The sequence below is a fragment of the Vicugna pacos genome, chromosome 16 (genome assembly GCF_048564905.1).
Source record: "Vicugna pacos chromosome 16, VicPac4, whole genome shotgun sequence".
Taxonomy (NCBI): Eukaryota; Metazoa; Chordata; class Mammalia; order Artiodactyla; family Camelidae; genus Vicugna; species Vicugna pacos.
In genome coordinates, this window is record NC_133002.1 from 10,509,748 (window position 1) to 10,533,995 (window position 24,248).

General features: G+C 53.4%; 3 protein-coding genes across 14 annotated transcripts in view; 1 reads left to right on the forward strand and 2 right to left on the reverse strand.

Moving 5' to 3' along the window:
- The window catches only part of C16H17orf100 (chromosome 16 C17orf100 homolog), a 26,825-nt gene extending 22,779 nt beyond the window's left edge, over positions 1-4,046 (forward strand). The window contains exon 5 of the mRNA XM_072940653.1: positions 3,850-4,046. The gene's annotated coding sequence lies outside the window, so the exon portion shown is untranslated. The remainder of the gene's footprint in view (positions 1-3,849) is intronic.
- The window catches only part of SLC13A5 (solute carrier family 13 member 5), a 26,148-nt gene extending 5,133 nt beyond the window's left edge, over positions 1-21,015 (reverse strand). For both annotated transcript variants that reach the window (XM_015250669.3, XM_006217615.4), the window contains exons 1-10: positions 20,654-21,015; positions 15,828-15,956; positions 15,411-15,547; positions 12,835-13,022; positions 11,645-11,813; positions 10,021-10,143; positions 6,370-6,585; positions 5,488-5,588; positions 4,524-4,642; positions 2,428-2,589 (exon numbers count right to left, since the gene is read on the reverse strand). In XM_015250669.3, the coding sequence (XP_015106155.1) occupies positions 2,428-2,589; positions 4,524-4,642; positions 5,488-5,588; positions 6,370-6,585; positions 10,021-10,143; positions 11,645-11,813; positions 12,835-13,022; positions 15,411-15,547; positions 15,828-15,956; positions 20,654-20,755 (1,446 nt within the window). In that variant the 5' untranslated portion in view covers positions 20,756-21,015. The remainder of the gene's footprint in view (positions 1-2,427; positions 2,590-4,523; positions 4,643-5,487; positions 5,589-6,369; positions 6,586-10,020; positions 10,144-11,644; positions 11,814-12,834; positions 13,023-15,410; positions 15,548-15,827; positions 15,957-20,653) is intronic.
- Positions 21,016-22,404: 1,389 nt separating this feature from the next.
- Positions 22,405-24,248, reverse strand: part of LOC140685442 (U3 small nucleolar RNA-associated protein 18 homolog) — a 61,525-nt gene continuing 59,681 nt past the window's right edge. For all 11 annotated transcript variants that reach the window (XR_012060278.1, XR_012060277.1, XR_012060270.1 and 8 more), the window contains one exon: positions 22,405-23,410. The gene's annotated coding sequence lies outside the window, so the exon portion shown is untranslated. The remainder of the gene's footprint in view (positions 23,411-24,248) is intronic.

The window sequence follows — 24,248 nt, forward strand, 5'->3', positions numbered from 1 at the left end:
CTGTCCTGCCACAGGCAGAGAAAGCCTAGAGGGCAGGGACCTGACCTGTGCCTTTGCATGTGTTTCTATACACATTTGGGATCATTTTGTGTATAAAATTTGGTATCCATCTTTTCTCTAAAGCTTAAAATTTAGCCACATTTAACAGTGCCTAGCACAGAGTAGACATTCATTAAATATTTGTTGAATGAATAAAAGATACCATAATTTGTAAAATCTGTCAATATCTATCAAAATTAATAATCTGTCATGTAGATCTACATGCACATAAGGGTAGACACATGCAGAGATGTTCAATGCAGTATTGTAACAGCAAAACACACAGGAAACAGACTTACTGGCCATCAATAGCAGGATGGTTAAATAAAATACATATGTACAGTGGAATAGTTTGCAGCTATAAAGAATTGAATGGGTTTTATATACTAACATGGAATGATCTCCAAAGTGTATGGTTAGATTTGAAAACTAAGGTACAGAACAGGGCCATAGAATGATACCATTTGTTTTTAAAAAGTGTGTGTGTGTAATACATCCAGAAAGATACCTAAGAAATTAATAACAGAGGTTGTCCCTAGGGAGGAGATGAGAGGGTAAGGGTCTACATACTCTTTGATATTATTAGACAATTTTTAGCCACATGTATCTATCACATTTCCAGCTTTGAAAAGTTATACATGGTCCCATTTTATGAAATACCCTTCAAAGCTGTGATTTTTTAAAAGTGACTTGATCATATTATATTGTATGAATATATGAGAACATATTTCTTCAATCCTCTGTATTATGGAAGTATTTTTTATAACAAATAATTCTGTGATGTGCATCTTTATAATAGATGCTTGTTGGCATCTCTGATGATTTTCCTAAGAGATTCCTAGACATAAAGTTCCCGGAGTCAAAGGGTATGAGAGGTTTCAGGTTATGGTTCCTGTGGGTCAACAGGTCTCTGAAAAGGCTGCACCAGTCGTACCCTCTTTAGGAGTAACTGAGAGGGGCCTGTCTGCTTCCTGGGGCCCCCATGGCCTATGCACCCTGTGTGCATCTGAGACCCAGCTGGGAGGTCGCCCTTCCCCTTGCCTGCAGGTGGTGCTGGGGCAGAAGTGTGAGGCCAGTGGGAACCTAACCTTGGGGCTTCTGATTCTAGAAAAGCTTGTTTTCAAAGGGCCTGGCCACCCCATCAAGTGAAGACGTCCATCTTTCTGGCTGGGGGCTGAAGGTGACAAAGCCAGGCCTCTGCCAGGGGAGGGAGGCCTCACCACTGCATGAGCAGCAGCAAGAGAAGCTCCTCGGCACCTGTCTGGGCAGCTGCTTGGGGAGGGCCAGGTGGGCCACCTGGCTCTTCTTAACACTTTCATCTTCACTTGGAACAAAAAGAGAAAATCACTTGGGTTTGCTTTTTATACACATGGACACCTTGGCAGCTGAGTGAAAATTTACCAACTTCAGGCCTGCACTGAGGCCTCTGTAAGTCTGTCTCCCACCTCCAGAATGGCAGCCACGGCCTCTCCCAGGCTCACTTTGCATCTGCAGAGGATTCTCATAGCCCTCATCCTACTTAACCCTCAGCACAAGAGTACGGGGAAAGAACCCAGGTGACATGTTTGAGGATCCCACAGCTTGAACTCGGGACCTCTGACTGCACACCCAGGGCTCTTTCTGTACCACCTTGAGGCCAGTACTGCTGTGTGATGAGTGGCGAAAGGAAACGCAAGAAAACATCACAGTCGATTTTCCTATAAGCTCTGCTTGCTTCCCATCCCAACTCAACAATATGCTTGTCCACAGAACACAACTGTTGAGCCTGGCTCTCGGCATCCCCCACCACCACCACCCACGGCCTCTGTGGGCTCAGCTCCCCGATCCCTGATCCCTGAGCCTGCCAAGCAAGGCTCCAGTCATGCGCCCCGTTTCCTTTACTTGGGCTACTCTGTGTTCCCAGAACACCTTCTCCCCTCCCGCCATTCCCAGGCCCCAGTTCCCCCAAGATCTCTTCCTGGTAGATTCCAGCCAGCGGTGTCGCCCTGCCCTGCAGACCTCCCACTCATCCGTGCTACATTCTCAGAGACCCTCTATTGTTCCCTCACGGCCCTGGCCCCCTTCTCCGTGATGCAAGCCCTGTCTCCCCAGCTTGAGAAATAACAATTACATTTACAAATACATTTAGAGCACCTGGTTCTTGCTTAGCACTTTGGTCAGCAAGGAGGATACAAAGAAGAACCAGCAAAGGATTGAGAGCAGGCCCAGGGTCCTCAAGGGCACACAAGTCTGTCTTGGAGCAGGGTTTAGAGACCCAGGTCTCCAAAGCCTGGCCAGGCTTGGGCCCCTGATGTCACTGCCTCTCTAGGGATCCAGGATATAGTCATGGGTTGATGGCTTCCTATGAAATGATGGCTACAAGTCGTCTCCCCCAGCAGGGTTACTTACCATGGAGGCAAAGATGGGCAGGAACAGGGTGATGGTGGCCACATTGCTTGTGCACTCGGTGAGCACAGCAGTGAGCAAGGACAAGATCAAGGTGATGGCTGCCGGCGCCACAGCATGCAAGGGCTCCATCTGCTTCCCTATCCATTCTGACAGCCCCGAGGCCTGGGAAGCACAGAGAGGGCAGTCACCACAGGGCTACTAGCAGGCTTACAGTTCCTTCAGAGCCAGGAGGGACCTTCCTCTTTCTGCAAGGAGCTCAGCCCATCCTTCACTTCTGACTCTCTCTCTGCATATGTACCATAGGTGATCTCATCTGTGCCCACAATTTCAGTCTCGTCCTCACTCTGCTGTCTCTTAAATCTGTGTTTCCAGCCCAGCCTGTCTACTATCCTGATTTCTACCCAGGTGTCCCATGAGCATATCAGACTCCACATGCCAACCTGAATTCACCCTCTACAGCCCAGAATCTGCTCCCCTGGGGCTCCCCAGCTCACTGAATAGATTCATCTGCTGTCCAACCTAGAAGGCCAGGGGGTCATCCTGGGATTTCCATCCCCCTTATTCCTTGTGCCCAGTCAGTCACCCACCAGTCACCCAGAACACCTCATGATCATCATCTCCTCTCATTCTCCCATGATTCTTAGAGCTCAAGAAAGTGATTTGAGCCAGAAGTTGGGAATTTATATTTGGGGCTTTGGGCTGAGAATAGATTATCCAGGAAGAGAATGAAAAGTGAAGACAGAACCTTCATGAACACTCATATTTAAGGGAGAACAGAGGAAAAGACAGCAAATGAGGCAGAGTAGGAATAGTCAGAGTTAGAAGGAAACAGAAGAGAATGATGTAATGGGGACCAAAGGAGGGGGTAGTTTTAGGAAGGAGAGAGCAGTCCATGGAGGCCAGTGTTCTGAGCCTGTGTTAGATGAAGGCTCTATAGAGCCTCGGCCCTGCCTAGGCCTCTACTCCACCCAGGCCTCCGCTCCGACATCAGAGATTTTTCCCAAGTGCACATCTGACCAAGTTACTCTTTGGCCTCAACCCTGCAGCAGCTACCCACCACCTTCAGAATAAAGTCCACATTCCCTATCTTGACCCTCAGTGAAGTGGCTGCTGCGAGCCTCACCAGCCTTATCTCCTACTGTTCCTCATCTAGACACAACAGGCTTATTTCTTTACTCGTATCACTTCCTCCTGAAATGCTCTTCCAGGTATGTCCTCTTCTCTAGGTTGTGAACGCCTCAAGAACAGGGACCAATGAAATCAATCTCCTCTGTAATTACTGTGCCTGACCTAACGTAGACATAATAGGATTGTTTGGTGAAGAATGAATGGAGAGATTAACAGATGGATGACTGGATGGAGAGGTGACAGAATGGATGGATTTTTCATCAGAAAAATAGTTACGTACCCACTATGCACCAGGCCCCATCCTAGATGCCGAGGAAACGCCAATAGCAAGACAGACCGAGTCTATCACATTCTATTCCTGGATGCATGGACAGATGCATGGTTGGATGGAGGACAGCAGCGCCAAGGTGTTTATCCCTCCCTCTGGCTCATTTCTTCCCAATCAGGGAAGGGGGCAGGTAAGAAAATTGTATTTTGGGGTGTTTACCCCCCAGAACTGTTCCTCTCCTTCTATGTCACTACATACCTAGCTAGAGAAAAAATTTTAAACGGCAACTATATCAACAAAGACTTCAGCAAGTAGAAGAACCAAAGGTAATGGTGAAACGTTCACAAAGGCTTGAAAGACTTGCCTGGAATAAAGCAAAGCAGAGCTCATTTTCCCCAAGCCTCCCCAGGAGCTCTCACAACATCCCCTGCCTCTCTCTGCCGATCAGGGGCACTTATTCACTCATTTCTGAAGTTACTCAAAGAGTACTTTCTCTATCCCAGGCACTATTCGTGGTGCAGGGTTTCTAGGTGACAAGGCAGAGGCCCTGTCCTCCAGAAATGTACGGTTCCGTGGAGGAGACAGACACAGAAACGCACAGGCGCAGCCCCGGGTGCCCGGAGGGAGAGGTGCCGCCATTCCTCGGCTGCCCTCTTGGTGAACGGAGGGGTGCTGGGCAGCCCACAGCTGGAGGGGTTACCTCGCATCCTTTAGCCAGAGCAAAGCCGCCCCCCAGGAGCAGCACGATGCCCCAGGGTACTTTCTCCTGGGCCACCTTCCAATTCAGCAGTGGAGGCGGATAAAATGGAGTTTTCCTGTCTGAGAAGAGATGACAAAAACACACACGTACATAACCCAGAGCAGCCTTAGAAAGCAAAAGAGATCTCATCAAGGGGAATAAAAAGCCAGCACAGACAGTGAGTACCATCTCATATCTGTTAATTAGCTAAAATTTACAATAATTGCTGTGAAGATATGATATGGTCAGACTTTCATGTGCTCCTGGTAGCATTATAAACTGGTAGCCTTTTGAAAAGCATTACTGATACATTTTAAAAGCCCTTAAGTATATATATTCTTTAACCCCGGCACCATCATTCCTAGAACTTTATCCTAAAGAAGAAACACCCTCAAAGAAAAAGCTATATACATGAAAATTTACAATAATGAAAAATTCAAAACAGCCAGAATGTGCCATGACAGGGAAATGGGTACAGCCCCCTGATACAGTTATAATGCCGTTATTAGAGAAAATAAATTTGAAAATTGTGGCAATAGCAGGAAATATTTATAGCAAGCAAAACATGGAAAGAACAAAACAGCAAAGAAACAGGATTGAAATTGTGTGTGTGTGTTGATTATAGCCGTGATATATTTACATATTAACAAAGACTGCGAGGAAGAGAGAAACCCCCAAAATGCGACACCTCTTTCTGTTCCCGTTGTAAAATAAATAACGATTTCAAATGTTTAAAAAGCAAAAGAGGAGATTTTGCACTAAACAATACCCAGGGAAGGCTTGGAAAATACCCTGTGCCCAGACTTTGTAATTCAGCTAGTCTTTTTCAAGAGGGTGCGATTTTCTCCCTCTGGGGCCCAGGGCACCTCTTGAGGATCCCAGGGCCCCAACCCTGATGAATGGGAGGCCAGGACGGGAGCCTTACCTTCCTCAGTCTGGCTGCAGAAGTTGAATTTGGGCTTCTGCGAGGGCACAATGAATAGCAAGATGGCCACAAAGATGGCCACGGTGGCATCGGAGGTGTACCTGGGCGGGGGAAGAGCACAGAGGATTCGCCCAGCTTGGCTGCAGTGACGGTCATCCAACAAGCCTGCTCTGTGTCTGAATGCTCCTACGTGAAGAAACTGGCTCAGCTGAGTAAGAAAACTGGATCCCCAAAGGCCAAGATCGGGAAGGGGGAGGTGGACTGAACCCTGGCTGGAAGCCAGGACACCCACATTCTTGGCCTGGCTCTGCCACCGGCTCTGGGTAACCCTGGGCCCGTGTTGCTTCACGGGTGAACTTCATGACCTCTTCTCCACCAGATTCTCTGGGATTCTAGCTGCACCAGGATGACCACAGGGACTTTGGGGCTGCCCCCAGCAGACCTTCAGAACGGAATAATTACAGTAATAGGCAGCTGTGTCCCTGTCCACATCTGCCCTGTCTGGGATATGCATGTTTCTCAACCTTGCCTCCATTCTGACCGCACAGCATCTTAGCTAGGAGGGAAACTCCATATCCCTGCCCTCTTTTGCCAAATCTCTGTCTGAAAAAGCTTCTGGACCCCAGGATGTGCCTTCAAAGGAAATGGCCCGGATCTGAAAAAGGACCAGAAAGGAAAGATAGCAGAACAGGGATTTGGAAGCCAGAGTGCTGGGGGCCGCCGTCCCACCCAGCAAGCCTCTATGACAGCCTGGCTACCCTGCCAGCCTGTTGGGGAGGAGGGGCCGCATGAACACATCTGTGGGAGTGTCAATTCGTGAGACAAAAACGAGTCCAGAAAGCAACAGTGCTGGACAGCGGAAAAGGAGGAGGGACCACTTACGTTGTCTGGCCCTCCACCCAGGCGATCGACAGCCAGCCGGGCATAAAGCCGGGGTCCCGGGAGAACCACAGGCCGACCAGCAGGAAGAAGCAGAGCAGTACGTTGACCTCAGCAAAGGAGAGGGGCCCCAGCTTCCTGTACTCCGCCCAGAGCACCTCGTGGGCAGCCTTCTCCTCATTCTTCCTCTCCAGCCCGCAGCCCCAGGACTCTTTAATACTAGGAAAGGCAAACGCAAGAGGACAGCAGGACATGTTGGTTGGCTCAGGGCTGGTTGAATAGAAGCCTGAACACTGGGCAACAGAACAAAGGGCTCCCTGTCACCCCGGGGGCCTTGAGCAAGTCTCTGCCCACTCCCCATTTCTATTGTTTGCCTACCCTACCTCACAGGACGTAGTGAGGGTAAGTCTCTGTTTTGTGTGCCCAGCATATGCCGCAGAGTGTCCCCAGACTGCAGAGTGCCCCCAGAGGAGGCCTGAGATGGCACAGGTGGGGTGGCCAGTCCAGACTAGGTCTCAGGGACAGTGGAGGCAGGAAAAGAGAGGATGGCCATGAGGCTGAGCAAAATGGGGAGCAGGGGAGAAGAGCATAGGAAGCAGAAACAAGCAGAACTGAGGCTGCTGCCGGCAAGGGGGTCCTGGCAGGTGCCCAGTCGCCAAGAGACCGGATGCTCCTGTCACCTGGGAGAGGCTGTGAGAAGTCCTGGAACTGTCTCGAGTTGGAGCCAAGGCTCCCTCACATGCTCCCTGTCTTCTCCCACGTTAGCCTGGAGATGCCTTTGATGGTGCCAGGATGCCAGCCCCTGTCATCAGGTGGCTCAAGAGGACACAAGTTTTAAGGACAGGTCCCAGCAGACTGGGCCAGGCAGGGGCAGGGTGGGTGCTTGCATTCCAAGGAGGCGAGGTATAGGATTAGGGGTCCAGGAGACTCTGGGGCTAGCAGTAGGTGTGGCAATGACAGGAGGGAAGCCAGCCCGGGTCCTGCTCTTGCCTGGGCTCCCTAGGGACCAGGGCCCACTGACTAACACACCTGCCCAGGGTGCCCTGCAGGACCTCCCCAGGGACTGCTGGCAGGAGGGAGGAGGGGTTCTTGGAGGAGTTATAGAGGGGACCTCAGCCCCGGGGAGGGGCTAGCCTGGGGCCACTGGCACACAGGATGCAGACACCCACCAGGCCCTGGGACTTGGCAAGACATGGTCTGGGCCTGAGGACATCCCTGCTGTTCCGGATGTTCAAGCCGAGTGTAAAAAGCTGCCCAAACAAGATTACCTGTGGACCACCCCACCCCACCCACCCCTTCTGGTTGGCAGCAGCCCCTGAGCTAGAGTGGCATGCCAGGAAGGGATGTGGGACGGCGGCAGCCCTGAGCCCAACCACAGGCTGACTCCAGAAGTCTCCAGGCTCCCTGCCTGTTAAGAAGAGCTGATGGCGGCCGCACCAGGCTACGGGAACCACAGCTCAGGTTCTTGGCTGTGAGATCCCGGGAGCCTGGTGTCTACCACTGGAGGCTGGTGGTGAACTTGTGGTCTTGGGGCCAGGCCAGCTCCCCTCTGCTTGCTCTGCCAGGGGACTTGGTAGGCCTCAGGCTTCAGGGCAATGCCTCTCCCGAAGGCTGAGGCAGGTGGAGCCCCTGACAAGCAAGGCTGTACCTAGGCCTTGAGGCAGTCAAAGGCAGTAACTCAGCCTCTCCAAGAAGCGGCTGTTACAGACTGAACTGTATTCCTCCCATACTCATATGTTGAAGCCCTAACCCCAAATGTGTATTGAGATGGGACCCTTAGATGAGGTCTTGAGGCTGGGGCTCCCTGATGGGATTGCTACCCTTCTAAGAGGAGGAAGGCACCAGAGCCCCCGCCCCAACCACCCACTCCATGTGAGGACACAGTGAGAAGGCAGCCTTCTGCAAGCCAGAAAGGGAGCGCTCACTAGGAACCGATCTGCCGGCACCTTGATCTTGGACTTCCAGCCTGTAGAACCGTGAGAAATCAACGTCTGTGCTTTAAGCCCCCAGCCCGCAGTGCTGTGATGGCAGCTGAGCTGACTGAGACAGGGATGCAGGGTCGCAGGCACAGGCTCAAGGGCCAGGCTGCTGGGGTTCAAGCCTCAGCCTCACGACTTCCACACTGTACAGTCCCGCGTCCGCCAACTAACCTCTCCCTGCCTTGGCTGCCTGATCCGCACACTGGGGCTAATAAGAGCGCCCACCTCACAGGTGACGTGGAGATTAATTAATACAGGCAGAGTGCTCACGATCGTGTCTGGCACTTGATAAGTTCTCAGTAACTGTTCGCCATTATTATTACTGTTGCTCCATGAGGAGACGCCAGTGCCTGTCCGCAGCCTGCAGCAGGTCTGAGGCGGGTCTCCCAAAGCCAGCTGGATGGTTGAGGGCAAGTGAACAGCACTTTGGTCCCGAGGCAGGTGCGAGAAGCCGGGCCAAGAGCTACGATCAAAACCAACCCTTGCAGCCAAAGTGCCCAGGGGAGCAGCTTCACTTTCACGTGGGGGCCGGGACACGGGCAGGGCGGGCCGTGCGACGGATGCCCACGACTACTGTTACGTCATCACTGTGACCGCTTTGATGATGGTTGGAGATTTTTTAGCGGCATTTTCAGAACAGTTCCTCCTTCAGAAGAAAACTTACCAAAATGCCCCCTTTCCCCATTAACTCGCAGGTTTCTGTGGGCACCTTTGCCTCTCAGCCTGAGATCTCGTCTCTGGCCACGTGGGCCTCTTTCTCACTGGGCTCAAGCTCCTTGTGAATTAAGGCACAGAGCACCTGGCTCAGGATAAGTACTTCCTCTTCCAGTGTGGGAGGGTCACCTTCATGCCGTAGATAAATGTGTGCCTTTAAAAACGAACAAGAAATTTTTGACGTATTTGTCAGGTGCACATCATGGTTTCTCTCCGAAGTCTGGCTGCTGTCAAGATTGTCTCTGGGTGGACTTGCCTGTGTGCTGGGAACAGGAAGGTAAACTTTGCAGAAGCTGTGCGCTGCTGGGAGCTCTGTAAGCCTTCGGTGTATCAGGGTTTGGACTGATCTGGATGTTATCAGATGGTCTTCTGTGACCTGGCCTGATGGACACTTGCAGCCAAGTGGAAGTCTGTCCAGCACTGTTGACTGGCTCCAAGATTGAGCTTTGATTCACGTCAGTGACACACCTGCTCTCTTTCCCTGTGCTGGGAGCTGGCCTGGGTGGCGGGCTCAAAGGGGACTTAGGGCAGGCCACAGAGGAGCTCAGGTTGGGGGGAGGGGCAGCACCGAAACGTGGTGCCAGCGGACCGGGCATGATGTGCCTGGGGAAGCCCAGAGCAGTGAGCAGGCAATCTGCTGGAATTGGAGTAGGGGTATGTGGAAGATGGGACAGAGGTCACCGAGGAAGCAGCATTTGAACTGAGCAGCATTTGAGGACTGAGGAGGTTGGAAAGTAGGAAGACAAGAAGGAGTGGCATTCCAGGAAGAGGGAACAGCATGTGCAAAGGCACGGTGAGCAGCAGAGGTGGCGGGAACTGGAGGGCAGACTAGCAGGAGATGGGGCTGGAGAAATAGTTAGAGCCAGACAGGAAGAACTCTGTAAACTCGCCCACTGAGCCTGAGGGGTTTTCTGCAGGGATGGGGCACAGTTAGACTGTTCCATAAGCAGCTCAGACTTACCTGAATCTCATATAAAGAAACCGGAGCCACAACCAGGCGAGCAGCAGCATGATCAGCATGTTAGGGAAGGCAAATCCAAACCAAGAAGCAAAGTTCACGACGTCTTTGTTGTCAGGAAACAATCTGAAAGGAGAAATGTTGGTCCACATCTCTACCAAATGCTGAGCTGTGGAGGGCAGGTGGGCTGGACCCTGCGGGTGGAGGCTGAGCAGCAGCCGGGCCCTGAGAGGTGGTCTGGAGTGGGGCGGGGGGTTCATCCTCCTGCCAATCCATCACCTGGCATTACCCCAATCAAGCAGGGGCCCCAGAACATGGCCACTCACAAAACAAGCTCTAGGAGTGACCAACTGACCCTCCTGTGGGCTCAGACCCTGCTGAGAAGCTCATTAAAGGCATGGCTCTTCGGTCCAGAGAAATACACCTTTCTACACACATAATTTGGCCAGCAGGTCTGGGGGTCCATGGATACCTCAGAATCTCACCCTGTGGGCTTCTGCAAGGGAGGGGTCCCCTTAGGAAATCCAGTCTCAAAAGCTTCCCAGGGTGGGAGGAGAAGACGTTTCCTGGGGGCTGGAGGAGGGTCACTTCCCCTCCCACCCCAGGCACTGCCCCCTTTAGCCCAAGGGTGTTGAAGTAGCCACAGAGCTCTCCCCACTCAGCCCAGGTGGGCTGCTTTGCCCAGAGAAACTTCAGGGAGAACTGTAAGGCTGTCATTACAGAAAACACTCACAGGAACAAAACAGCCTGCTTGCTGGATTTCAAGTGTCTACCCGGCCAGGAGGCAGACACCTCGTTCCCACTTCCAGCGGCCCTCCCCACCCCTGTCCAGGTGCTTGTCTGCACAGGACAGGCACCATCACACTGCGCCTTCTGTCTGTGCCCACTACAGCTTGTACTTACCTTCATTAACACATCTACACGACCCGCCAGATCTCTCCCAAGTGTCTGCTACCCTCAGCTACCCGTGAGCAGGACAGGCAGGACCCAGGTTTCTCTCACTTCTGTGATCACAGCCCCACCCGGCACGAGACCAGGTACAGAACTGGGTCCTCAAGGCCTGGGTCCCTTTGTGGCCAAGGCTGGGAAGTTCCAAACCACCTCTGTCCACCTGGAGCCTCACAAGGGCACTTGTCACCTTAAGGGCAATTTGAGGGGCTGCAGTGAATAAGCCGATGAGGCTCTGACCCTCTAACCCTTCCCGATATCATAGGACCATCGCCATTAATAACCCCAGTCATGACCCAGCTTTGAGAGGAGCATGTTTAGGGCCATCTGTTTTCTGTAAGTTTTAACCAAGGCCCCCACTTCTCGGACTGTGTTGTCATTTCCCGTGACTAGCTCCAAGTTCAGTCTACACTCTGTCTGAGCAAGAATCCTGAGCCCAGGGAAGAAAGCTGGGACTTGCCCCAGAACAGAAGGCAAATGGATCTGTGGGCATCAGCTCCCACCCTCTGTGGGGCTCTCAGCATGTGCAGGGGCCGGGACCCAGCGGCTGATGGGGGCCCATGCTCCCACCCCTGCCAGGCCCCAGCTCCAGGGTGCAGCTGAGGAAGAGAAAGAGGTGGTGGGTCCCTCCAGCCCCAGCCTCCCCCTGTTATTGTCCCCAAAAGGGGCAGCAACTCACTCTTGCATCTGGCCCAGGAGCACCACATTGGGTCCTGTCCCGGTCAAGGTGGCAGTGCCTCCAATGCTGGCCGCGTAGCACACACACAGGGTCATGGCCTTGCAGATGTTCTTCCTGTCATGGGCTCCCTCCTGCCTCATGGCAGGGCCTTCAAAATGTGCCTGGTTCCCTGTGGTATGGGCACACTGCTGTGAGCTGAGCAGTCCTGGGGACCACCCGCCCAGCTCCAGCCCCCGCCCCTGCTGCTGTCCTGAGGATCCGGGCAAGCCAGCTCAGCTGGCAACCTCCCCAGGTTTTCGTTCCCGAAACTCCAGCCCAAAACTGTAGTCTGGCCCCATCTGCCTCCCACAGTCACTTCCCACGGCAGCCCCCAGGCTCTGCAGTGCTCCATGCAAATTCAGCAACTTCAGACATACTCTTTTCTTTCCTGCCTCCTCGCTCTTACTCAAGCTGTTCCCTTCATCTGGGGGAAGGCGGGTGTCTAAATCCGTCTCGCATGTTCTCTCCTAGCAAGGCCTCTCCCTTTTCTGAGCAACCTCGGTGTCTGGCTTATGGCATCCTGTGGCCTCCCCCAAGTCAGAGGAACTGTCTGAGGGGCCTCCTGATCCTGTCCCACCAGGCTCCACAAGTCCACAGTATACATGTGTCTGCTGCATCTCTGTGGCCCCAGGACAATCTAGCAAGGTCCGGCAATCAGGCCATCAGCACAGGCCCTGAGCACCGCCTCCCTGGGTCCTGGGGATAGGGCAGTGAGCAAGGCAGAGGGAGAAACAGGCACCCTTTGTCTTCCCTGGGCTTGGTGACCAGTGGGGAAGCAAAAGTGGCACAACCAAGCCCAGTACCTGCGGGCACAGTGCGCAGGGGCCTGGCCTGTTCGCAGAAGGCCTCCCTGAGGGCGAGCAGAGGGGTGAGGCGCATCCAGCAGAGACCCCAAAGATCCCTAAATAAATAATCAAATCAACGCGCACTGATTGCTGTGATGGCAAAGTGGAGGGTGGGAACTTGCTATAAGCTCTGGGAAAGGATCTAACTTTTATGCAATAATCACATCCTTAAAACATAGGAAAACAGCATTCTCTATACGCCTGTTTGAAGGAGGGCTCCAGGAAGCAGGGAAGTGGCCAAAGCTTTCGGCAACAGAGGGGAGGCTGGCATGGTGGACCCCCGCAGGGCCCTGGCCGAGCGCTCACCTGGCAGCTCACCGGCCTTGCCCTTGTCAGCCAGCTCCAGGGCCCCGAGGCTGGCTTCGGTGGCTGCACTTGTGGCCTCCATCTGCCGCAGCACGGCCTCCACAATGGGCACCATCATGGCCGTGGTGGCCGTGTTGCTGATCCACATGGAGAGGAAGGCCGTGACGCCCATGAAGCCCAGCATCAGCCTGCAGAGGAGAGGCAGGGAGGGAAGCCGGAGAATCCCCTATCCCCAGTGCCCCCAGCGCCTAGGGAGCAAGGGGGGCCAGGTCTCCCCGCAGGGATGCCAGGGGCCAGGGCAAGTGCCAAGGCCAGCTCAAGACCGGGGAGTCTAGGAGGGGGTTACCATTAGTGCCTCCCTCCCTCCCTCTCAGTCGTGGTTCTAAGGAGCTCGCCGTCTAGCAAGGGAATGGTGCCGACCCAGTGCGGAGAGTTTGCCCTAGTATGACCTAGGAGTGCAGGTAGGCCCAGCTTCCCACTTCCATCTAGAAGATTCCCACCCACCCTGACCCTGCTTCTTCTCTCAGGAGTTCGGAAGGGCTGCGCGGAGCCGGCCTTCAGGGCTAGGGTGAGCCCAGACGGGGCCCAGGGAAGTGGGGCCTCCCTCATGGCTAACCCCCCACACAGACACTTCATTCACACACTTTGCCGCCTTCCGCTCTGCAGTGGACCAGGTCACCAAAGAGTATTCAGAAAACGCGTTCCCTTCCCTTAGAACACCTCACCTTCCACCCCTGTCCCACTTGTGTCTCCCGCCTAGAAAACTCCTCCCGGTCCCTCAAAGCCTGTCAGGCCGCCTCCCTCCCAGGGCACCGCGGGTGGGGCTGACCGCACCCTCCTCCACCTTCTCTCCCACATTCCTTGCTGGGTGGATTCAGAGGAACTGCTTCCACGTCTGCTCTCTCCTTAGACCCTGGGCGGGAAAGCTCTGGGGCTCCTCCATCAGTCCCACACGCCCGGCATGAGGCCAGGAGCAGAAGGAGCTCGGGGAGGGCGGGCCGAGTGGAACTCAACCTCTCCCGGTCCCAATGCCCCTCTGCGTTCAGGCTCCTCCCCAGGGCCACTGATTTGCCTGAAGGAAGGTCTAGGGGCTGCCCTGCACCGAGTTTAGCTGGTGTCCGTGCGGGTAGACCTCACGGACCCGTACGTACAAAGGCTGGGGTCCAGGCTAGGAGGAGGGTCAGAATTTGCATGAATGAGGTTTCGACGTGATGCTCCGAGGCACCAAGGGGGCCTCAACATACAGGGCACCCCCAGGACAGGCAGTGCCCTGGGCAGCAGGAAGCCAGGCTCAGAGGAGGAGCCAGGTGACAGGAAGGAGCAGACAAGCATGTGTGAACGTCCTGGATTTGGGTGCAAAAGGTCCAGCACACTCCAGAATGAGGCCCACCACTGACGGAGGAAAGCCGGCCCCTCAGAGGATCCTAAGAACAGGAATTCTGAGGCCCCTAAGGTCTCACGTTTCTAGGAAACGCACTGGCTTTTGATTTGACCCTGTAAACCAATCACTGTGCGGTGGGGGGCGTGTTCAATGCCACAAAGGGTAACCGGTCAGAGAGTCACACAGCCCTCCATTCAAGGGAGCTATGGAGCCAGGGGCCTTGGAGGGAGGGCCAGGGTCTGTGTGTGCTTGGGGCCCAGCACAGTCCTTGACGGGAGGACACATCAGGAGGGATTTGCTGTGAACTACCCAACCTTCCTTTCCAGGGCTGGGCTGGGGACACGCCTTGTTGAGGGAGAATTGTTGCCTCAAAAGAAAGGTGCACCCTGAGTTCCCAATTAGAGGGGGCAAGGCCTCATCAGACAGGCCAGGTCCTATCCCCACGTGATTGTCAGCAAGCCATTTAGCCCCTCTCTGCCTCAAGTTCCTCATGTATAGAACAGAACATGGGTGGTGGGAATACCCAACTCTCAGAGGCGTGGTGAGAGTCGGATGAGGTGGTAAATGAGCCCCTAGTATCAGGCCTGGGCACTGCAGGCGCTGTGTATACCCAGGTGATTCTGCTTGTATCAACTCCATGGCTTGGTTGGAAGGGCCTGGGATTGGCAGTGGAGATCTTGGACAGGGTTGAGACCACAGAGTGATATTGGGGAAGGTGAGGTAAGCAGCTTCTTCGCAAAGGGAATAGATGTGCCAGCTATGGAGGGATGACCTTTCTGCTTCCCCCTGAGCTGGGTAGTTGAGCACCTCTTTTCTGCCTTCCCCACAAAACCCCTAGGGGTATCAGGCATGGCTTGATCCAGCCTCCCACCCACCTTGTTCTCTGTGGAACCCTGCAGCCCCTCCCATAGGAAGTCTTATGAACATGCAGAGACCCTCACAGGCCAGTCTCCTCTGGATTCAGAAAACCCTTACCCACTGCTTTTACCACGTCCCCCACCCCAGGCATACACATGCATCTGATCTCCCCAGCTAAGATTGTCACATGCCCCACCCAGGGGTCTGCCTGGCTGCCAAGCCCAGGTAAGGCCATGGCCAGCCCTTGCCTGTGGGTGATCTGGTCTGTGCCACACCCCCTCCCCAGCCCTGTGGCCTACTGCAGAGCCCTGCAGTGAGAGAGAGAAGGAGTAATTACTGTGCAGGCTTGGCCCCCACCCAGAGGAGCGTGCGCAGGGCAATCCTCTTGTGCAGGTTCCAGTGCTCCACGGCCACAGCCACGATGAGGCCGCCCAGGAACAGCATGTTGGTGTCCTTCATGTACTGGACACACACCTGGAGGATGGCATGGAGGCCCTGTCAGGCCTGCCCCCGGACACACACTGCCTGGCTCGGGGCCACCCAAGTCCCCAGAGACAGGCAAGCAGACCAGATGCTGACTTCAGGGCAGCCTGGAGTGGGGATGGAGGGCCAAAGGTATGTCTCTATGCCAGAGAGAACCCACAAATGTGGTATTATCTGGTCCCCTGGAGCCTAGGCAGCTCAGAGAGGGGCTCAGAGAATGAGCCACTGGGAGAGATGCGGGAAGCCGCCTGGATGCCCTGTGTCTGCTCACCTGCTTGGAGTCCAGAATCTTGAAGAGCGGGAAAAGCAAGGCAGGCATGAGGGAGGTGACAGCCAGAGGGATGACTTCTGTGCACCAGTAAACGGCCATGAGGATGATGATGTAGGCACACCTGACAAACTGAAGAGACAGCCCTGAGGCCCGGCATGATGCTGCTGCTGCCCCGGCCTCCCTGCCCCCATCAGCACAGCCCTCCAGGTTCAGGACAGTGAGGAGGGCACAGGACCCGTCATCAAGAGACTCCCCCTTGCCCCCAGCTGTGTGGCCCCGGGCAAGTCTCTCACCTCCCCAAGCCCTGCATCCACACCCCTCCACAGGGAAGGTAAGAAGAGGAGGACAGGGAAGAGGGGGGAAAAGGAGGAGGAAGAGGAAGGGGTCAAAGAGGAGGAGGAGGGAAAAAAGAAGAAAATACTATTTTTGATGAGCTGCTCTAAGAATTAAACAAAATCATTTTGCAAAGTAAATGCAATTCTTAGGAAAGGCACATCCTCTAACTCCTGATTCCTAATTTCTTTCTCAAAAGACTGCTCCAACTTTCCTAGCTCCCAGAAATGTTTGTTATATACCAGCTCATTCAGAACCTGGCCAGCACCGAGTATTTCCAGAGGTTTTTATTACAACTGAGAAGGTGGCACTTGGTGCTTATTGGCCGCTCTCTAGTTACAGAGCTCGCAAGCATTACTGTTTGTACTTAATCCTGTGTGAACTGTCTGTTCACACCCTTTAGTTACTTAGCCGCTGGGATTGTGGCTTTGGAGTGAGACAAACCTGGGTTCGGGTGCAAGCGTTTGCAGCCCTGGCTCCTTAGTCGCTATAGGCCTTTGGCCCTCAGTTTCATCACCTATTAAAATGTGGATAATAATACCCACCTCCCTGGGCTGTTTTTCCCTTTATCAGCATTTTTACTATAATCATTATTAACCACCCAGACTCTGCCCACTCCCTCATTCCCGCCCCTCCAATTAAATCAGCACCAAACCTGTAGCTTCTACCCATTTCTTCCCCAGCCTCTTCCCCTCCCACCTTCACCCCACGGCACTGCCCCTGCTCAGGCCACGTCCCCTCCTGCCTGCATCACTGCGGCTCTCTTGTAATTCCCTCTTTCAACATGCATCACTCCACACTACTGCTCCCTCTTTCTTTACAAAGCGGATCATATCACTCCCTTATCTAAAAGCCTTCCTTTGCCTTCAGGAAGGCAAGTGCCTTAGCATGTCTTGGAAGACCTGCAATGGAGCAGGCCCTGCAGGCCCCCCCAGCCGCATCTCCTTGCCCACTCACACCCCAGGCTCCCACTACTCCAGGGACGGTGAGCAAATGCCGATCAGAGGAACAGACCAGCACGGCAAGGACAGTGACAGCACTGCTGGGGAGAGCGTACCTGTGCACCGTCACTGTTTATCGTCACCCAAGGTCACACGTGTGATATGCACGAAACATCGCACAATGACTGGGCCTCTTTGTCTGGACTGTGTTATCAGGGATTATAAAAATAAATCTTCGGCAGCCCATGAGCACCCCAGGACACCTCCCTACTGTCTAATGCCGGGTTTCTCAGCTTCCGCGCGGGTGACATTTTGGGTTGGACGGTTGTCTGTTGTGGGGAAGGGAGGCCTTTTCCGTGCATTGTAGGATGATTAGCCCCCACCCCATTAGATGCCAGTGGCATTTTCTCCATTTGTGACAAGAAAAAATGTCTCCAAACTTTGCCAGATGTTCCTTGATTGGGAAGGAGGGGGGACTCAATGGTGGTTGAAGCCACTGGGCTCAAAGCTGGACAGCAATGTGGTTAGAAGACCAGGCTTTGACACCAGGCAGATCTGATCAGTGTCCACTGTCTGCCATTTTCTGGCCTTCAGCAGTCACCAACTTTTCTGGGCCTTGGCATCAAGGGGGAGGGAGGTAGGGATGATCTGCTCCAGGGGTGGGCAATAAGAGGGTGCACTAAAGAGAATTTAAAACAGCAATGCTGTCTAAATATCAGTCCCATTATCATCACGTGATAGCAATTCTCAATAATGACTTTGATCAAATACTCCTCCTGCGGCCAACCCTGGCCCCTCTCCCTGCTTTTTTCATGTCCTCACCTGTAAACTGAGGATTTAAAAGTACTCATTCTTAACGTATGGCACACAGAACGTGATTTTTAAATTATCTAAACTTAGAAGCAGCAGGTGGCACGTGTAACCAATTTTCCCAGCACAATTCCTGGAGGTGCCAAATGTAACCAATAGAAAAGACACAAGGTTGATTGCCCCCTCACCTCCATGCCACTATCTGGAGGCCCGGGAAACGCCCCATCTCTGAATAATACCAGTCAGCCCACTTGACTAGAATGCTCCCAGAGCATTGTGGAACAAGCAGAATAGGACGGGTGATCTTAGAGGAGTCTGAGGAGGGGGTGGCAACCATGCAGAATGAGATGGATTCTACCTGCAGAGAGAAGCCTGCATCCCGAGGGCTCATTCAGAGCCTTCCCCGTAGCTGAGAATGTGGCTGGAAGTGCACTTAAAGCTGAGCTAACAGTGGACAATGGGATTTAAAAGTCAGCACCCAGCACAGTGCCAAGCACGTAGCGGGGCTCAAATATGTTAAATGTACAACTAAAGAAAACCATGGCTCTTGATTTATCTAATTATTAACAAGTAAGGGAGGCCCTGACATATTGCATAATGAAAAAATGTAGCTAAGAGAACATACTGTGTACTTTAGGGGATTTGAGAGTATTTTCATTTTTACTTAATACTTGAGAGACTATAAAAATAAGAATTTTTAAAATAATTAAAATAACACAGTGAATGTATTATTTTATCAAAAAGCTTTTTTTTTTTTTAAAAGAAAGGACCCAGAGTAGGGGCAGAAAAGTGGAGCAGAGGTGAAGACAGGGAGGAAGCAAGGAGCAGGAGAGGAATGAAAGAAGAAAGCATGCAGGATGTGGCTGGGGCACCAGCAGAGGGTGCATGCCCTGGGAGTCACCACCCTACTTGGACAGTGCCACCCAGGCTGCCAAGTTCTCACTGGCTTCCCCGCTGCTCTGCCCCATGCCCTAGGTTTCCTTGCACATCTTTGTGGCTGTGGGGGTGGGGACAGGGAACTCTTCAGTGGTAACCAAAACAGAAGCACAAAGGAAGAAAACGAGAAGACGGGGTTCCAGGCTCCCAGTCACCTACCCTACTGGGAGAGAAGGCACATGAAGGCAGCCTTTGGAACAACTTTCACTGATGTTGCCTCTCCCCTTGCCTGATCCTCACTCCCAGGGCATGTTAATGACATGCATACACACCTCAAGTTGGGAGACCCAGCTCAGGGCCACCTGAGTCAGGAGAGGGGAGGAGGGTAGTGGGGTCTCTGTCACATTCTCCTGGAGCAGGAAGGTCAGCAGAGCTACTATAATTAGTCCAGGGAACATCGCTCCCCACCAGCAAAACTAAAAGCTCAGCCCTCCTGCCTTGCTGTCTCCCACAGATGGTAACAGTCCCAGATCTCTTTCTAAGGAGGAAATATGGCTGCTCCCAGTTGGTGCGGCAACTAAAGAGCCACTGGAGTCGGATCTGCCTTCCTTGGCCCATCCAGGGTCTGCTCAGCCCACCCAAGGGCTCCTCCCAGCCTTCCCCTCCCCCATCCTGAGAACCAGCATAATCTCTTTTGGCACCTAAAGTCATAAAATGTCAGAACCAAACCACCTTGCTCCATTGTACAGACAAGAAAGCTAAGGCCCAGAGAACACACGGATGAGTGAACGGTGAAAGTCTCATTCTCTTGGAGATTGGCTTCCTGATATCCCGGTACAACCCCACTTTTCCAGGACTGCCCTCAGAGCATCGCCTAAAGAGCTCCTCTGTTTCCCAAACCTGCCTGGGCTCGGGGGAGTGGAGGTTTCCTGTCTGGGCTGAGAGTGAAAGGCTGAGAGAGGGAACGAGGAAGGAGCAGCCAGCAGCCACAAAAGGCTTCAAAGGGCTCGGGCCTCTGCCAAACAGGCCTCGCACAGCCCAGCAGGGCCTGGGCCAGGGCTCCCGGCACCACCCCCACCCCGTGGCCAAGGCCATTCATTCTCTGCCTCCCTCCCAGGAGCACGAGGAGGCCAGGGCTTGGGACACGGCTTCCCCGCAACCCTGGGTCGTGCCACCCAAGGCGTGAGCTCTGGGAACGTGTCCCGCCTCCTGCCACAGCCACAGCAGGCAGCGAGCAAAAGCAGGCCAACCAGACCTGCCTTTCAGCTGAGAGCAGGATTCTGACTCAGCTTGGCTTCCCAAGTTTCAGAGCTGGAAAGAAATGTGGATCACAGATAAGGAAACTGAGGCTCAAAGAAGGGCCACTGTCTGGCACAACCAGTACTCAGGATCCACTTAGGTAGTGATCTTTTCCTGTAGGTCCCCAACTGACCTCGGAAGCCACATACCCAGCTGGGGAGTCCCCAGTCCCTAAGGGAAGAGACAGGAGAGAGAAAGGAAAGACAAGCACCCAGGCTCCCCGTCACTACAGGCGGCATCTGGGGGGCCTGGGGACCAGGTTGTGTGCTCCGGGGAGATTCCGAGCCTATGAGTGGGTTGTGTGGCCAAGACCTATGCTAATTTCTAGGTTTCTGTGCTTGCCAGAACCATTCTTGTGCCCTGGGGTCTGTGAACCCCAACGTCCATGCCCCTCCGAATTTTCTGCAGGGCACCTCCCGTCGCACCCGGTGCTCCTAAGGGTGCGTGCCCCAGGGGAGCTATGCCCGCCAGGGAATCCGTGCGCTCCACCTAATGCTCCCAGGTTCAGTGCCCTAGCTGGGCACCAGGTGCCCGGAATCCACGGGGCTGCCTAGAGACGCAACTGACCTTGGTGGGCATCAGGATGATGAGTGGCAGCAGCAGTATCGGGGTGACGAACAAGATCACGAAGGACTTGAACTTGGAGACATAGCTCAGTGCCGAGGCCATCACGCAAGAGGGAGACTGGCAGGAGAAGCTAGAGGGGGGCAGCCAGTTGCTTCGCGGGCTTAAAAAGGGGCCGCAGTCCAGGGCGTCGGAGGGGGCGGTAGCAACTCCGCCCCCCCACGTGGGGCCTCCCCTCGGCCCCGGGGCGGGGCCATCCCGCGGGGTCGGTGGGACAAGCCTGCCCCCAACTCTGCCTCCAGCCGGCGGCTGATGACGCCTGCGGACTCCAGCGCTTCGGGCGGGCCCTCCAGGAACAGCCTGAGTCCTGGCACCTCCTGGCTCTCCAAGCCTTTCCCGCGGCGTCCTCGTCAGTCAAGCGCGCCCGAGGACGGCCAGGCGGGAGCAATCATTCATTCAGTCGGCCTGCTTGGACGTGCTGCCCCTCTTCGGTATCCGCACCTGGCCTTCCCGGGTCCTGCCGGGGTCCCAAGTGAAAGTCCCCACCGGCTTCTGGGTCTTTCAGATCCATCTCCCCAACCTCTCCCTCCTTTTCAACTGGTTACTCCCGCTCCTCCCACCCCCATCCTGGAGGGGTCTCCCGCAGAGGCGATGACCCGCCGGGCACCCAGCGCCCTCTGCTCCGCAGGCTTCCCCTGCCCCCGTCACCCTCTGCTTCCTCGCTGCGTCCGCGATGCTCTGGGCGCAGGACGCTTCCCCCTGCGTCCAGAGCATCGCGCGCGCCCTCTCCCACCCGGCGCATCTCGGGCGCTCTCCTCGCGGAGGAGGCGAGACGGCCGTCCTCCGCAGGCCGGGCGGCTTTCGCCCTCCAGCGGACACCCGCGCAGCCCTCAGACGTCCGGCTGGCACTGCGTGCGCCTCCCGGGGCGCGGGCGGACTGAGCCCCGGTCGCCGGTGCTGCCCGCCTGACCGAGGCAGCTACTGCCATTCTACAGGGGAAAGGCGGGTCCAGAGAGGAAGGCACTTAACCACGGCTACACTGTTCATTCAGCCCGCCGCCTGCGAACAAGAGCTGAGCACCCATTCTGTGCTAAGCCCTGCTTTGTGTGCTCGAAGTACAAGGATGCAGGCACCACCACTCTGTCACTTTCTTCTTTCCTCCCTTCTCCTCTGCCTGCCTGTCTTCTCATTCTGCAGCTTTCTTTCGGGGTCTTACCCCTGTTTGTGGTTTAACCACAGCCTGCTCCTGAGTGATTACCACCCTCTGTCTTCAACCCAGCCCTGGTGCCAGAGTCTCAGATCTCCCTATTCCCAACCTTTTCCCGCCTAGATGTGCCTCAGGCCCTAAAACTCAACACACGCTCAATCAAGTTCACAAATCTCTTTCTGTGACCTCCACCTAAGGACACATATTCCCCCAGACCCTTCCTGCATCTGCCTTCCTTCTGTCCTCCCTCTTTGTAATTCTCATTCATCTAACCCTGAGTTTCCGGCCCCCTCTCCCCCATTCCAGGGCACTTAGCACGCTTTGAACCTATGTATTTATTAGTGTGATTTTTATTTAATGTCTGTTCTATTCATCACCACATGTCCAACCGGCACCTTTTTCAGTGCCCGATCCAGTGTTTGCATTCGAAATGTTTTTCTCTGGGATGTGTGAATGAGTGCAAATTGACAATGAAAAATCAATCAGTAGTCAATCTAGAAAGAAATAGAACTTTTATTTGAGCCAACCTGAGGATTGAAACCCAGGACCGTCTTGTAGAAAGCTCTGAAGACTGTTCTGCCTGCTAGAGGGCAAGCATACGTAAGTTTTTGAGACAAAGGGTTATACATCAAAGTAACATGTTGACGGTTTACACAGTCCAACAAGGCGAGTAGTGGGTTATTGTGACCTCTTACAGGATTGAGAAAGGAATGTTATCTTCTAAGGAGTCACCTTGCTGGCGTCAGGAGTTTTTGGCGCGGGGCGGGGGCGGGGGGGCGCGGCGGTTAGTAGGCGTCCCTGTGTCTTCTAAGGCGATCTAGTCAATGTATGACGCAGGTGCACAATGCACACTGCAGGGGAGGGAGGAGTGCCTCAAACTGGCAGAGAATTTTATATTTAAAATTTTTCTTGTCCTGCCTTAAAAGCAATTTTTTTCATTCAAGTAAGCCATTTCCCTACAATAATACAATTCCCTACAAGAATACAATAATTCTTTTACTAAACTGAACTGAACTTGGATCCCCTTGTCCCGTCCAAGGCGCAGCAAAGCCAGTCTGATGGTGGGTTGCAGTGAGGGCAAGTACTGCGTCTATTGCAGGCGCCAAGCAAGGAGAACAGGCAGCTCATGCTCAAAACACCCAAATTCCCCCGTGGTTTGCAGGGAAGTTGTTTCTTTTTAAGGCAACATTTGGGGTGAGGATTGCAGGTGGCATGACTTTCTTCTGATTAGTTAGTAGTGGTGAGGTAACACGGTGGCGTTTGGCACTCTTCATTATCAAGTCTCTGGTTCCAGCCAGTCTGGGGTCTATGCACTGTGGTCAGCATGTATCACCCTCCTCCTCCTCCTCGATGGGGGTCGTAGTTCTTGCCCAACAACTCAAAGATACGTGTCAGATTGTATGCGCATCCCATGAGGAGAAACAAGTACTCTGTTTTATCGCTGAACTAGTGTTTCTTGACTGCTTTTCCTTTGTTTCTGCATTCCTTCATTAGTAACTGCTTGAGTCTGCTCTTTGGAACTCAAGGAAGGCATAGAAGACCAAAGCCTTTTTCTGTAAACAAGAAACGGACACAGAAGGCTTTTTTATTTTTTTACCCAGGAGGGCCCCAAGGGGTCCTGCTTGGTTTCAATACCCCTTTTCTTTGCTCCTCCTCAATTCTGAGGGGAACAGGGGGAGGATAAGAAAGAAAATAGAGTTTTGGAGAGAAAGGTTAATCATAAACTCCGCAGGGGAACTCAGTTTTAGGGGAACTCGATTTCACTTTGAAGAGGGTTTACATGGTTGGAGCACAGGCTCTGGATCTAGACTGCCTGGATGCCTGTCCTGGTACTGTCTCATCCTGGCTGGGCGCCCTGTCAACTTGTCCTCTCTAAGCTTATTTTTTTTAACAAATAACACCAACTTTGATTTCAGAAGTTTGCTTTGAAGATTATATAAGTTAATGCTCAGAGAATGCTTAACAGTGCTCTGGCATATTGTAAGCAATCAGTAAATATTTGCTCTTGCAATTACATGCAAAATACTCTGAGTGGGAGGAACAATGGGGGAAGGCTCCACGAAGGAGGTGGCATCTGAATTGAGACTGGTTGAGTAAAAATTTACCAGGCAGCAGTGGGAGGCTAGTCAAGATCACAGTGGATGAAAGTATTCAAATCATTGAAAAAAATCTCAAGATAATTCAGGAACACAGGAGACTATAGTGTAACTATGATAAAAAAATAAAGTTAATAAGCAGAAAGATTATACCAAGTTCATGGATGGGAAGACTAAACATTGTAAAGATATTCATTCCTCTCAAATTAATCTATAAATTCATTTCACTTCCAATTAAAATCTCAACAGATTCTTATTTGACAAGCTAAATCTAAAGTTGAAAAACTTTTGCAAG